At 37.6% G+C, this 15,774-nt stretch overlaps 1 protein-coding gene across 2 annotated transcripts in view; it reads right to left on the bottom strand.

Moving 5' to 3' along the window:
• The window catches only part of USH2A (usherin), a gene marked incomplete at both ends in the record, with an annotated part of 871,783 nt that overhangs the window by 27,193 nt on the left and 828,816 nt on the right, over window positions 1–15,774 (bottom strand). For both annotated transcript variants that reach the window (XM_080698222.1, XM_080698223.1), the window contains 3 exons: window positions 2,567–2,775; window positions 3,588–3,826; window positions 6,050–6,256. In XM_080698222.1, the coding sequence (XP_080554348.1) occupies window positions 2,567–2,775; window positions 3,588–3,826; window positions 6,050–6,256 (655 nt within the window). The remainder of the gene's footprint in view (window positions 1–2,566; window positions 2,776–3,587; window positions 3,827–6,049; window positions 6,257–15,774) is intronic.

Below are 15,774 nucleotides of genomic sequence, written 5' to 3'. Positions count from 1 at the left end.
TTTTAGCTTCTTACTAAAACAAAACAAAACAAAACATCCTTAACTGGGGCTCATTTTCAAAATGAATAATTTTTGAAAAAAAAAATGAAGGAATAGTGTATGATCTTGTCACATCAGAAGAAATTTATTTCCTAAGCTCTGATTTTCCTCCAAATAATTGATATATGTTTGTTAAAAGCATTAAGATCCATCTATATATCAAATTGGTTTTTAAGAAAAGGAGCAAGTAGTGAGAATAAATTGGATATTTATCCATTCCTTTCTTCCCCCCTTCCCCTTCCTTCCTTCTGCAAATTAAATGTAAGTGGTATTCTAACTCTGAGGTACACCACAGCCCTTTTTATTTTTTATTTTGAAACAGAGACCCATTGAGTTGTTGAGAATGCCCTTGAACCTGCAGTCCTCCTGTCTCAGCCTCCCAAACATTGGGATTATACGCACATACCACTGTGCCTGGCCAGTTCTTTATTTGAATAAATCCATCTATGGATGATGTTAGAAAATATAATAAAATATGAAATAATTATATTTTGAATTCATAAGACATATATGATTATCTCTTGAGATAAGACATTTTTAAAAAGCTATAATAATTTTTTCAAATACCAAAAGTTACCTAATCTTTTTAAAATTTCTATGATTTTTCCCACACAAATTCTGCCCAGTATCACAATCGAACATACTATTGTGCTTGTTTATGGCTTCTCTATGTCATTTTTAACTCAACAGATTCCCTAAGTACTGGGATTACAAGCACGCACCACCATGCCTGGCTTTGTTCTTATTTTAAAAATAGCATAATGTTTAATGTTTAATGCAGTATTTTAGGTGATATTACAATAGGATATAATATTTCTAAAAAGTACATTGGCAATACGTACTACAAAACTTGCAGTAAATTTTATTTATCACAATTTAAAAAATAACCAGAAATTCAAAAAATGTTCTTATAGCACTAATTTAAAGAAAATACTAAAAACAACTGAAATGTCTAGTCAATTCATGTATGGCTAAAGATTTTTCCATTTTTCTTTTTTGACACTGGGGATTGAGCCACGGTATCAAGTGAATGCCCTCTCAGTGGCTTCTGGAGCTAAACCACCAGCCCTATTTTATTTCTAATTTTGAAACAAGGTCTCCTAAATAACATCAAGAATAGAAAGCATATTATGAAGTTTTACTTATAGTATGATCTCAGCTATACAATAAAAATTATAAAAATAATTCTGCCAAACTGTTAACAGCAGTTGCCTCTGCTTGTAAAATTCTAGGCAGAATTGGCTTTGTGCTCATGTAACTTAGAGAAGAGTCCTGGGCATAGTCTGATGTTTTCTTGGAATTCTCTATGATTTTTAAACAAGAAACATCATGTTTTCATTTTCTAGTGGGCCATACAAATTATGTAACTGCTTCAGAAAAGTGTTATTTTATTTTTATTGTGTGTGTGTGGTACTGGGGAAAGAACCCAGGGGCATTCTTCCTCTGAGCTATACCTCCAGACCTGTTTTATAGTTTATTTGGAAACAGAGTCTCACTAAGTTGCTGAAAGCCTCACTAAGCTGCTGAGGCTAGCTTTGAACCTGTGATCTTCCTGTCTTAGCCTCCCAAGTACTGGGATACCACCACACCTGAATATTCTGACTTTTTATATTTGCCATTTTAAAACAATATATTTATATATTCTATAAAACTGAAAAGAAGCTACTTTGTAAAAAAAAAAACCGAATCAGTTGATTAAAAGTTAATTAATTGCCCATTTTTGCACTCAATTTCCTTTTTGCTTTCCTTAATAGTGCCATGTCTCTCTTTTTTCCCCAAAATGTTAGGGATGATGTTACATAATTTGAAAAGAAAAAGAGTATAAAATTGCATTTATTTATTTATTTGATACTAGAGATTGGATCTAGGGTTATTCTCTACAGCCTTTTTTATTTTTTATTTTGAAACAGGGTCTTGCTAAATTGCTGAGAGTTTCGCGAAGTTGCTGAGGCTGACCTTGAGCCTGCAATCCTCCTGTTTTAACCTCTGGAATAGGAGGATTACAGGCCTGTGCCACCACACCCAGCCAAAACTCCCTTTAAAAATGGGCTACAAGTGGCCTGTGGTGGCACACACTTGTAATCCCTGTGCTTGGGAGGCTGAGACAGGAGGATCGCACAGGTTCAAAGCCAGCCTCAGCTACTTAGTGAGGCTCTCAGCAACTTAGTGAGACCCTGTTTCCAAATAAAATATAAAATAGATCTGGGAGTATAGCCGGGAGGTAGAAAGCCTTTGCGTTCCACCCCCAGTGCCATCAAGAAAAAAAAAAAGAAAAAGAAAAAGAAAAGAAATGAAAAAGGGCTACAAGTGTTTGTCCATTTTCTTTCCATTTAGTGTATCACTTTCTCTACATTGGATTTCACCCATCACTACAGGAAAAAAATCTTCCTAACTTTGCCTGTGACCACCATATTGTTAATTCTGTGGATGTTCTCCAGGGGTCATCTTATCTAATGTCCCAGTAGCATTCCTCTCCGGAAGCCCTCCTCCCTCTCTGGCTTTATGGTAGCAGCCCCCTTCTACTCACATTCTTTTTGGGTGACAAAGCTGATCCATTCGGAGGCTGTGCTGCCCGCCTCGTTGTGTGCCACGACTCTCACCTTGTGGATGGTGTAAGGCCGGAGCCCCTTCAGGCTGGCTCTCTGCCCTGGCCCTTTGTACTTTGTCTCTGTTTGGCTGGGAGAGCAGGGCAGCGTTGAATCGGGAGGGCAGGCCACATAGAGCTGGAGCTCATAGCTGGAAGGACAAAGGATACGGGGAGAGAAGACAGGCAGTGAAAATCGTTGAGCTCCCGCCTTTAAAACTGATTATATTTTGTGAAAAGATTTTTTTTTTAACTCGAAGCTCTTTAAGATTTCAATTTGCAGGAAACTTCTCTCAGAAACCCTTTATGAATACAACTGGAAATAATCAGCAGAGGTAATCAGAAAGATGAGAGGCCACCATCTAGGAACACGCTGCTAACAACTAGTCATTGTTGTTAGTGATATTTGTTCCTTTTAAGAGGAGAGTGATAAATTGTTTTTCTCTGTTCATAATAAAGAAACTTCTCCCCCCTTCCTCTGATTGTTTTGAGCAAAATAGCCTCATTGTTCTTTTAAACAGTGGTTCAATATAACATTTCAAATTAGATCAGAGCAATTCTGATCTAACACAGAGATTCCTTATGCTCCTGCTAAGGACTATGGAATGCATGACTACAGAGAACCACGAGAAGGACTATATTCTTTTATTTATCTAGTGCTGAGGATTGAACCCAGGACTGTCTGCATGCTAAGCATGTGCTCTGCACTGAGCTATATCCCAGCCCCATAGGAGTATATTCTTTTAATGAATATAAATGCATTGTCTTTCTTATTTCAAGTTGATTTTGCTGTTCACCTATCTATCATTAGTTGATTTTATGAATAAAATGCTTTGCAGATAACATTACTACTCAAGTTCATCTGTCTATTTGGCTCTAGGTATCTGTTCAATAAATAAATCCTTCTTGGGGAGTGCCAGGTAGCCATATGTCTATATGCGTGTCTTTTATCCGTCTTGCTGACCTTTGAATGATGCCGTTGGGGAACAGTGGGGAATTCCACTGGAATGAGGCTGTCCTTGAAGCCAGCATCTCAACCTGGGGAGAGGACAGTCCGGAGGGTGGTGCAGGAGGAGTCCTCAGCTCAGCTGTGGGCCCTTTGCTGCAACAGTTGAAGCAAGTGCAAGCCTCTACCCCGATGGAATATGTGGTGAAGGGCTGCAGATCGTGAAGAGTCTGCTGAGTGGCCATGCCTTCAGATAGCTAGGAGGATAGAAGAGCAGATGTGGCAGTGTCACAAAGCAAAGACAGCTGGCAAATGTTTATAGGTATGGGCCTCCTATGACTGGAGCCCTGTGCCAGGTGGATGGAAGAGGCAACATGGAGCTCAGCATAGCAGTTGTTACCCTCAAGGAATTACCAGTCAAGTTTGAGAGGTGCTACTTAAAACATGTGGAAAATTTCTAATAATACGACAGTGAAATAGAAGTGATAGGTATTGTTCCAGAAATTACAAGGCACCGAACCTACAAAATTTTTATCCAATTTGATTTTCAAAATGATGTATTAAAATACAATCTGTATTTGTATTTCTAGCCATCAGCTTCTGTATTCTACCACAGTACTTTGTGTCTTAATTTTCATGTAAAAATTTCCCTCAGATCTATATCAGAGTCAGGTCCAGATATATATATATTTGGTGGTACTGGGGTTCCTGGAAGCCCTTCTACCTCCAGGCTACACTCCCAGACCTATTTTATATTTGGAAACAGGGTCTCAAGCCAGCGAGGCTGGCTTCAAACCAGCGTGTTCCTCCTGTCTCTGCCTCCCAAGCGCGGGGATTACAAGAGTGCACCACCACACCCGGCCCAGGTCCAGATATATAAGAGTTTGATAGTTCATCTCTTCTGGTATTTTTTTTAATATAAAATACTTGAGTATTTTCTCAATTACCTTTGTAGGATTATTAACTTTTCAGTTTCTTTGAATCAAAATTTATTTGAGTCAACTTTAATGTGGTTTAATTAAGTATCCTTTGGAAAAGAAGCATTCAAAAACTAGAAATTAATTTTTATATTATAATATGATTAAGAAGAACTCTTACTTTTAAAAGTGCATACGATGTACTCCAAATATAAATTATTTTAGTTTATTAATATTATCATTTTATAAGCATAGATAATCAAGAGTTGATTGTATTTACATCATCTATATTTATTGAATACAAATCCCTGTTGAAAATATGCTAATATTCTTTTAACATTCAATAGAAGCCTTCATTGAACATGAGCTATCTTTTGAAATTGTGTTCCAGTATCTGGCACTCAGGCAGCAAAGCACTTTCCCAAATTGTCCCCTAAATTGGTCTAAATAATTTATAATGCAATACTGGGATCTGCATCATATCTACATTAGTTTTGTGTGAGCAAAGTAAGATGATCACCACTTATTCATGAGGAAGGTGAGAGTGGTACAGGCTACAAGAGACAAGAGGCCTCCTCCACCTGCCCTCAGTCTCTTTAGTTAAGTCATGCAGGGACTGGCCTTCTTGACTCTTAGCATCCCTTCCTGCATAGGACTTGGCCCACGTATAATGTGAGAGGGTTTCCTGAACACTCACTGCTCTCCAATGCCTCACCTGTGTTCATAGACACGTAGTGGAGACAGAGTTGTACAGGCTGCCTGTTCCAAAAGGAAGAAAGTTCTACTTTCTAGAATGTTATCGACTTGACCTAAAAGAAGACTGAGTTTTTATTGCGCCATTAGAGTTTTGTATCTGTCAGGATGGGGATTTCAAGGACATTTTTGCTTTTACAAAAATATTGAAAATTTTCTTTTGAAATCTTTTCTTTTACATTTATATCACCAACCATTACCATTTGGTCCCTGTTATGAGCAGCCACTCCCATTACATGCTTGGCCTATATTTTTTCTAATTAAAATAATTTAATTTGCTTATCTTTGAAGTCTGAGGTATCTTACATCAAATGTAAAGGTATTTTTTTATTATTAGTGTTGTTAGTAATATTATTATTGTTATTATTATGGGAGTACTAGGATTGAACCCCGGGGTGTTCCACCTTTGAGCTATACCCTCAGCCTTTTATATGTTTTATTTGCTAAAAATAAAAAAATATAAAGGGTCTTGCTAAATTTTTGAGGCTGATCTCACTCAAACCTGTGATCCTCCTATCTCAGCTTCCCAAGTATTGAGATGGTCATGTGCCACCACGCTGGGCTTGAAGGGTCTTTAAATACCACCATTAACATTTCTTTGGCTGAGAGTTTATATGTTTTCAATATGTCTCTTAAAAGCTCACTTTTTCTTCTCTGAAAGATCTTTGCACTACTCAATTCACTAGGGAGTAACTGAGAACATACAAATTAAAAACAAGGATGGAGGAGAAGAAAAAACAAGGGGGCCATGAAAACAATTTTAAAAATAAAACACTCCTGGCTTTGGGCCCAGAGAATTGTGCCTCTCACCACAGTGTGGGCCCCACTGGCATTGGAGAACAGCCTGTAGAGACTGACATTCCCATTGGGCTTCACAGGGACGCTGATGTTGATCACTGCTTGGGTAGAAAAGACTGCGTGGAAAGTGGGTGCTTTGAGACCTTCTGGGGCCGCAGGCCCAGTTCGACACCATGTCCAGGTACTGGGGGCTTTTCCTGCTGAATTCACTGCCCAGACCTACAAAGAGAAATCAACATTACGAGTCAAAAGCAAGATACTCTCAGGCTGGAAAAAAAAAGAATTGGCAACCAAAAGCAACTAAAGACAATAAAATAAGATAAACTTTGACCCTGTGATCAATGCAATTACAAAGAACTATGGGAACTCAAATGGGGATGTTGAGGATTTTGTAATGCAGCAGGTAGATTTAAACTTAATGAAAAACTGCTAGTCTCTGTCAGGCAGAGTAGAATGATTTTGTCAGCTTCTTCAGACTGGATGGATCTGCAAACTACATAAAACTCAGCAATTCTTTAACACTGTCCCCACCAAATCTGCATGAAAATTAAATTTCCTTTCATCAAGGAGTGAATAAACATATGGAAAGATGTATAATCTTATTTATCAAGAACCATTTGTATAATTAAAGACGAATATCCTAAAAGGTTGCCTTAGGTCGTCATTTGCATGAGTAAGTAATTTGTAGAATGTCAGGTACAATAGACAGGGTAGATGGATGTGTGAGTGTATAGGGTTAAATTAGGCCCCAAAATAGCCAACTACACAGTGATCAATCAGAATGATAGATCTAAGTGGCAATACAAGAAGACTGTCTGTGTGTTTAGGAGTAGGAGTATTCCCTAGTAAGCTTTCATGTGCAAGTCTAACAACAGAAAATGATTTTCTCATTGGGTGTCTTTTACTCCATGTATTTTTTTTTTAATTATTCCAAGCTTTTAAAGACAAGCCTGTGTTTGACTTCAGAGTATATATATTGCAGTGGTGAGGTATTAAAAAGGCATGCAAAATATTCAAAATATAAAATATTTAGGAAGAAACTGTCAGAGAATACTTTGAAGTCAAGAGTTTAGTTTTTGTTGGGTTTGCATTCACGTCAATAATAACTTCAAGGGAAGAAACATTAGACAGATTTTTAGTAGTTAGGCCTATCAGTGTCTCCATACCTTTTTTTTTTTTTTGGTCAGATTCTTTTGTCAAAGCAAATTTCTAAGCTTAAATTGCTGTCAAATGCAAATCTCCAGCCCCTTGCTGATAGGATTGCCAGCAGCCTCGTTTTAAAAGAGACAACTAACCTACTTACATAGTCAACCCTGCTCTTTTAAGAGCTCCTGATACCTCTCATCATTTGCATAATAATCACATTTGTATAAAGTTTATATTTTACAAAGTGCTTTAACACATTAGTTTACCTATCCTCACAAGGGCAAATTGTAAGTGAGCAGAGAACGTCTTACGAGTCCCTTTTTGCAGATGAAAAAATTGAGGCTCAGAAAATTTGACTACCTTGCTTAGTGGATAAAAGTTGTAAAAGCTGAAACAAGTGCTTTTTCCAATACACTGTGCTTTTGGTTCTGAATGTCATCCACATGCACAAAGAAGATACTCAGGATAACAAAAATTAAATGAATTGTCCAAAGAAGAATACCTGCAATTCTGGATTAGGTAAAGTCTCTTAGTTTAGGCCGGGCGTGGTGGCGCACACTTGTAATCCCCGTGATTGGGAGGCAGAGACAGGAGGATTGTGCTGGTTCGAAGCCAGCATCGCTGGTTTAAGAGACCCTGTTTCCAAATAAAAAAATACAAAATAGGTCTGGGAGTGTAGCCCCGAGGTAGAAGGGCTTCCAGGAACCCCAGTGTCACCAGAAAAAAAAAAAAGTCTCTTAGTTTACAAAATTATGGACAGATGTGATAAATTGTCTCAGGTGAAGAGGGTTTGTTTGATGGGTAAAAGAAGAGATGAGGGGGAACCAGTGTTAGCAATGAGAGAGCTGTGGTTCCTGGAAGTTATTTACAGTCCAGGTCAGAATACACCTGCAGCTGTTCTTGTTCACTCTACCAACATTAAGGTCAGTTTTACAATAGGGAGGGTAGGTATAGAAGGTCACTGATGAAGAGATCAGCTTTCAGTACTGATAAAAATGAATTTCTGGCTCCTTGGTCAGCTAGCCTTTTTGCTAAAAATGTTTTTCTAGGTGGTGGAATGGGGGTGACTTTCAAGACACACTGAGTAACAAGATTTGAAAATGCAATATTCTTGTGAAAGAGATGCAGAATAAAGTGCAAATGTTCTTTGCCAAGAGCAGGGCTTTGTTTGGTGGTTTAAGGGCATGGTAGAGTTTTAATACACATCACAATGGATGGTGGGAGAAGAAGGGCAACTGTACAATAAAAAAATTCAGTGAGTTGCCAGTTAATTATTGTACACCAATAGGAGACAGTACTAATGTAGGCATGGAGTGTTAAAATAAATGCAAATAAGAGATGAAATAAGTGCAAGTCATGAAAGTGCTCACCACAGTTCAAGCCCTGAACATTAACTTTTCTTTCATTTTTGATGTAGATGTAGAATCATAAATACTAGTAAGACTTTTTAATGCAGGCGTTGGAGATAGTATTAAACTTCATTCCTTCCTGTGTTGCATAGGCTTTTTAAAAAAAATGTGATTTAATCTGTTGTATTCTACAATACTTGGGCCTCAGAATTATAGTGTTTTCTCACCTGTATTTCTTCAGAAATAATTTTTCCCTAAAAAAAGCAACATAAAATTCCCTATCACTGACTTGAAATATATATATGATATATATAACCTATTATATATGTGTGTGTGTATGTGTGTGTGTATATATATATATATATATATATATATATATTGCCTAGTATCTTTTGTCTTTGACAGGAGACCTTCAAAAAACACATTGCTCTTTTTCCTAGACTTTCTTTTTAGTATTCAATCAATTTGAGATCAAAATAGCATTCATATAAATCAACATGCTTATGCAAAGCAGGATCAACTTATTTACATGAGCTACTGTGAAAATGAAAACAGTTACACTGAAGAGAAAGCTGGCTGAGATAACGAAGCATTGTGGATTTCACAAAACCTGTACCACAAGGCAGGCCTCTGCCATACCAAATACACACACACACACACACACACACACACACACACACACAAGGAAATATGTAAAGGATATGATTTTCTCTGTCAATTTCTCTCTGTATTGAATTGAAAATTTTGGTAATACCAAAGTTCACTGTGAATTTTTGTTTATTCCTAGCCAAACAAGAGATAAAGAAACTGGAGAGTTCAGGGTTCAGAATCAAAACAGTAACGTTTTGCCTATGACTTCTGCTGAGACACAATGCATCAAGATTTGGAGATATCTTTGTAGAGTGAAGAAAGAAGAGATCTTGTATGGGGAAATACTGCACAATATGTCCTCTTTTATTTTTGTATTGTTTTGTTTTGTTAGTGCTGGAGCTTGAACCCAGGCGTTATGCATGCTAGACAGTGCTCTATCACTGAGCTATACTCTCCATCTCCTGACATTTTTGTTTTAGTGAGCCAACATGCAAATCAAAATGTAAACTATCTTATGAACAAACATAAGGATGCCTGCTTTATCTCTGTCTTTTTTGTCTGTCTGTTGGGCTCAAAATACCAAACCCTGATCTATGGTGCTTTGAGCTGAGAATTTTGAATATAAGAGCATTTGGAGGGCTCAGAAACAAGGTATATCTGAACTTCTTCCATCCTCCTATCTTCCTTCCACCATTTAACTCTGAAATGGACCAAAATTTCTCTTCTCTAAGGTAGGACATAGAAACTAGAATTTCTCGGTCCCCTGAAAAATCTTAGGTCACTCTCTCTTTCTCTTCTCATTCCAGACGGTCCTCCCCATCCATACCCCTGAGAGGAAGATTGCCGCACAGAGAGGCTAAGAAGAGTCTGGACAGATTTTGCTGTGTACATGCAACTGCATATACAACCATGACTATAAGAGTCAGGAACTTGGTTGTTTTCTACTTTTGGAAATAGACCATTCCTGAGCCTTTCTCAGAAATAGAAATTTCTGTCATGGTCTTCTCTTAAACTGTACTCTCATTTCCCTAAAAAAACCTTTTATGTTCCCCTTAAAAAAAAGAGTGAGGGGAGCCGGGCATGGTGGCACATGCTTGTAATCCCAGGATTTGGGAGCTGAGACAGGAGGATCACAGTTTGGACAGCTTCAGTTACTTAGTAAGGCCCTTTGCAACTCAGTGAGACCCTGTTTCAAAATAAAGAATAAGCTGGGCATGGTGGTGCACGCTTGTAATCCCCACACTTGGGAGGCTGAAACAGGAGGATCGCACAGGTTCAAAGCGAGCCTCAGCTATTTAGTGAGGCTCTCAGCAACTTAGTGAAACCCTGTTTCTAACTAAAATATAAAATAGGTCTGGGGATATAGACCAGAGTTACAAAGCCTCTGGATTCTACCCCAAGTACCACCAAAAAAAAAAAAAAAAAAAAAAGAAGAATTTTAAAAATAGGGTTTGGGGCTGTAGCTCAGAGTTTGAATGCTCCTGGGTTCTATACTCAGTACTGCCAAAAAAAAAAAAAAAAAAAAAAAAAAAAAGTGAGGAACATTCCAAAAGATAACTGGTAAAAGGAAGAGCAAGTTAGGGCTGTTCAAGTTGGGCTGTTTTCTTCTTTAAGGCTATTTGTAAGATGTCATAGAAAATACAGATTATGTTTTTTGTGATACTGGAAATTGAATTCAGGGGCATTCTACCTCCAAGCCATACCCCACCCCCAGCCCCAATTTTTTTTTTAATGCAGTACTTGGGATAGATCCCAGGGGCATTCTACCTCTGAGCTACACAGCAGCCCTATTTTTAGTCTTTTTAGTTTTTGAAACAGGGTCTCACTGAGTTGCGAAGGGCCTCAATAAGTAGCTGAGACTGTCTGCAAACCATGATTCTCCAGTCTCTGCCTCTGAATGCTGGGATTACAAGTGTGTGCCACCACGCCCAGCCCATTTTTTATTCTTTATTTTGAATCAGGGTCTCACATTGTGGATTCATTGTTGGCATATAGAAAAGCAACTGATTTCTTTAGCTTTATTTTGCATCCTGCAACTTTGCTGAATTGGTTAATCAGCTCCAGTAGTCTTTTGGTTTTCTTTGGATCTTCTAGATAAAGGATCCTGTCATCTGCAAATAAGGATAGTTTTAATTCCTCTCTTCCTATTTGATTTTTTTTTAAATTTCCTTCTCTTTTCTCATTGCTGTGGCAAGAGTCTCGAGGACTGTATGGAAGAGGAGTGGTGATAGTAGGCATCCTTGTCTTGTTCCTGATTTTAGAGAAAATTCTTGCAGTTTTTCTTCATTCAAAATGATGTAGGTTTGGGGTTTATTGTATATTGCTTTAATGATGTTGAAATACATTTCTTCTATTCCAATTTTCTGCAGTGTTTTTTTTTTAACATGAATGGGTGTTATATTCTGTCAAATGCTTTTTCAGCATCTAGTGATATGATCATGTGGGTCTCACTAAGTTGCAGAGGGTCTCACTATGTATGTGGCTGAGGCAGGTCTTGAACCTGCACTCTTTCTGTCTCAGCTCCCAAGTACTGAGATTACAAGCATGTCAGCACCCATGACATAAAATTAACTACTTTTAATTAAATAAAATGAAATTATTTAACCATAGATTCTGTCATCTGACCAGAAAATGGTATACTAATATATCAGTTTACATTTCTGTTTCAATGTAATATATAATTAATTATATAGCTACTAATATGCCAGTTTGCATTTCTATTTCAATATAATATATAATTTTACTCTAGCTCATGACTAATACCATCTTTATGCTTATTGTCCATTAAAAACTAAAAATTTTCTCTTATTTACTCTTTTCCCACAGGGACTAATTATTTTATTTTGTCCTAAATAATTTTAATTACATGATATGTCAACACATCATGAAAACAACAAACTTAATAATTTATCTTCTCTTGAAAAGCTGCATTTTAAATAATCTTTGAGGAAAATCTTTGTCAAAACATGTTCCATGAAGCCGGGTGTGGTGGTGCACGCTTGTAATCCCCACGGTTGGGAGGCAGAGACAGGAGGATCGCGCAGGTTCGAAGCCACTGCACTGGCTTAAGAGACCCTGTTTCCAAATAAAAAGTATAAAATAGGTCTGGGAGTGTTGCCCAGAGGTAGAAGGGCTTCCAAGAACCCCAGTACCACCAAAACAAAACAAAACAAAATACATGTTCCATGGCCAGGATCAGCAAGATCATTCTGATATATGTATATATTAGAATTTTTGGTAAGAGTATCTTGGAATTTGCCCTCTCAACTTATTTCCAAGTGATTCTTGTGCAGGATACGGTGGGAGAAACACAATGGCCTGTCTTCTGTAGAACCAGGCACAGAAATCTGGTATTATTGGTCTTTGATTTCTATCCAGGTGACATTCTATTTAGACTGGACCTTGAATTACTTTTAACACTATCTTCAGTCCTTCAAATAAACACTACAAGCACATCTCTCCAAATAGGTTACAATTACAGTAATCATCATGGAATTTATTACTGGGTTTCTCACAATTCCAAATAGAACCAGAGTCCACTGACTTTGCAGACCTACCCTCTACCTTCTCATTTTCACTTGTAGAAACCACAATATCTCTTAAGTTTGTGGGGCCTATTTTATCCTTGCCACTCGGATGAATATTACTTTAAATGCTCCAAATTCTCCTCAAACCAAAATTCCTTCTTCTAACATTATTGGAGGAGGAAAAGAAAAATTTGTGAAAAGAAGCATTGCAATTATTTTTATAAGCAGAAAAGAGTAGGGCCCAGCACTCTGCTAAAGATGGGAGTAGGTTCTTTGGCATGGTTGTCCTAGGGTGCTTATGTTAACAGGCTGGCAACACAATTTCCACATTTAGCTGTGAAGAAGTTTTCACTTTAATGCTTGTCTCAATGGCTCATATCTTTCTGAAATTGCCTTCCTTGGGGTAGATATTTTTCAAATAGAGTCTTAGTGGTAAGTGAAATTGTTAATGTAGATATAAAGAGATTTCCTGATATGTTTTTTCTTTATCATAACGATAACAATAACAGCAAAAATAACTTAACTGTGAAAATATTTTATGATCCTGTTGGCTGAGAAAATGCTACCAGTCTTGTTAATACCAAGGAACATAATTTGTGATGTTTTCTGTACCATTAGCACCCAGATGATGTATGTTTATTTGGTCTTATATTTGCTATCATTTTGTATACAAAAGTGGAACATAGGAATAATCAAATAAAAAAAACCTTCGTGGTCTGTTGACTCCTATTATAAGTGATGGTGACCATCCTTGCCCTTTGGAACATTTTGAGATTTTTGTACTTTTTCTATGTTGATTGTTATAGCAGTTATGACTGTTAACTGTCAGAGGATTAAAACATGGAGGACTTTGTGAGCTCTCTGCAACTTCTGTGATATTCTATAACATGTTTCCTTCTGGAATCAAAACAAATTTTGATTTAAAAAAATCCCAACAATTTTGAGGACAATTTTGTATCAGGCAGTGCTATGGAGACAGCTTTATGATGTATTAAAATTGAGAACATGAATATATTTTCTTATCAATTCACATCAGAAGTAAAATCTAAAATAAACAGCCATGCCAGTAATTAATAAGTCAAGTAAATGGGCTGTATGTTAACAGGCAAACAATTAAATTATTTGTTTCCTCGTGGCATGTAATGAGATTGTTATCGCATTCCCAAGAGGGACACAAATAGATATTAAAAAGGTCTTTCCAATACCTGTATTGGCTAAGGCCCACGGCTAATTCAATAGATTCGATCAAAACCATCACTTCTTTCACTGATCCTGATTTATGACTTTGGCTATAGTTAGTCATCACTCACTGCAGTTTGCTTTCCCGTGCTCATAAATTATGCCTCATAAATAAAAAGATACAATCAAGGAAATCATATCAATTCATCTACAACCTTGGCGTGTGTTTTCCCATGGCATTCACGCTAATGCTTTTCTAAAGGGTAGCTTGTTGTGAGTTTTGAATATGTTTAAATAGCAATATTCCAAAATGGGCTCTGCCAGAATTGCGTTTAGAGAGGCTCATGGCTGAAAAGGAAAGGCAATAAATCAGAAATTGCATGATTACATGATTATTGTGCATCACAAGTGGCCCTACAGGGTCCAGCCTTAAAGAAAAACTTGCTGAAAAGCTCTATGTAGCTGGCGATTTCATCATCTGCCTGTTTGATTTCCTCTTTTATCATCAAGTAGACTTTTTTCAGCATCTCTGATTTCTCAGGACTTGGCAGGTCATACTATAGTCACACGATCACAGATACAGTCCCTGGGTTCCAGATCCCTTTCCTCAGAAACACATTGGATTGGGCAAGATGGAAGATGAATTTAATTGAATTCTGGGACCCAGGGGAAGAAGGTTAGAGCAGGACATTGCCTTGATTCCTACTGGCACTTTTGAAATTCAGAGCTGTGAAGCAACTGAAGAAAACACAAGACATTTCCCTCGCCAGAAGTGGGTGTCTTCTGTCATCACTGCTCAGCACACTGCACTGTTTATTGGAGCCATTCAATAAGTCTGAATACAACTCTTTTTTAAAATATGAGAGCCCAGTGCAATGGCACACACTTGTAATCCCAGTACCTCAGAGGCTGAGACAGGAGGATCACAGGTTTGAGGATCTCAGCAAATAGTGAGACTCTCATCAACCTAGCAAGACCCTGTTTCAAAATAAAAAATAAAATAGAGCTGGGGGTGTAGCTTGGAGGTAGAATGCCCCTGAGTTCAATCACCAGTGTTCCTCCTATCTATCTATCTATCTATCATCTATCATCATCATCTATAATGTATGTATATATATGCAAGAAATACTGAAATTAATCTTAATTATTTTTTAATAGCAATGAAAATATGGAACTTATTATGCTAGTTTTTATTGTTTAGATCTGTCTCATTGGAGGTAAACAGGAAGTTGGCCCCATCCAGCTATCACAGAGGATACATAAAAGGGGCTAATTGGTTTATACCTACACTTTTTTTTTAAATGTCACTGTGATTTGAACCTAGAGGCATTCTACATTCTTTGAGCTACACTCCCAGCTCTTTTTATTTTTCATTTAGAAACAGGGTTTGCTAAGTTGCTGAGAGTCTCACTACATTGCTGTGTTCAGCCTGGAACCTGCGATCCTCCTGTCTTAGCCTCCCAATTACTGGGATTACAGGCCTGCACCACCATGACTAGCTTACACATAGACTTTTGTTGGTGTATTCTATGTTCTAATTTATTTCATCCTCCCCAAATACCCTTTTGGTAGGTATTACTGCCTTGACTTTACATATGAAATTGGGGCACAGTAAGTTTTTACAAATTGGCGCATGGTAGGGCCAGCCTTCAGATACAGATATGAGATATAAGAGCCCCAGTTTTTCACCTCTTTCTATATAGAGCCCTCGAAGGAAGGCCTGACACAGCTTCCAAGCACTTGGGTTGCTGCCCAGGACTGTGATTTTAATTGTCATAGAGCCTGATGATAGCCCCAAAGTAAGATGGCAATAATGACCATAAACACTGGCATCCATCCCTGCTGCCAATTATGCTTTAAACACATTACACATCACAGAGGCAAACACTGCTCACCTGCTGTCCCAAACATGTGTAGAAGTGTTGAAATTCCATTGAGATCACTA

The sequence above is a fragment of the Muscardinus avellanarius genome (genome assembly GCF_963383645.1).
Source record: "Muscardinus avellanarius genome assembly, chromosome: 7".
Taxonomy (NCBI): domain Eukaryota; kingdom Metazoa; phylum Chordata; class Mammalia; order Rodentia; family Gliridae; genus Muscardinus; species Muscardinus avellanarius.
This window is presented reverse-complemented; position numbering and strand designations above follow the sequence as displayed.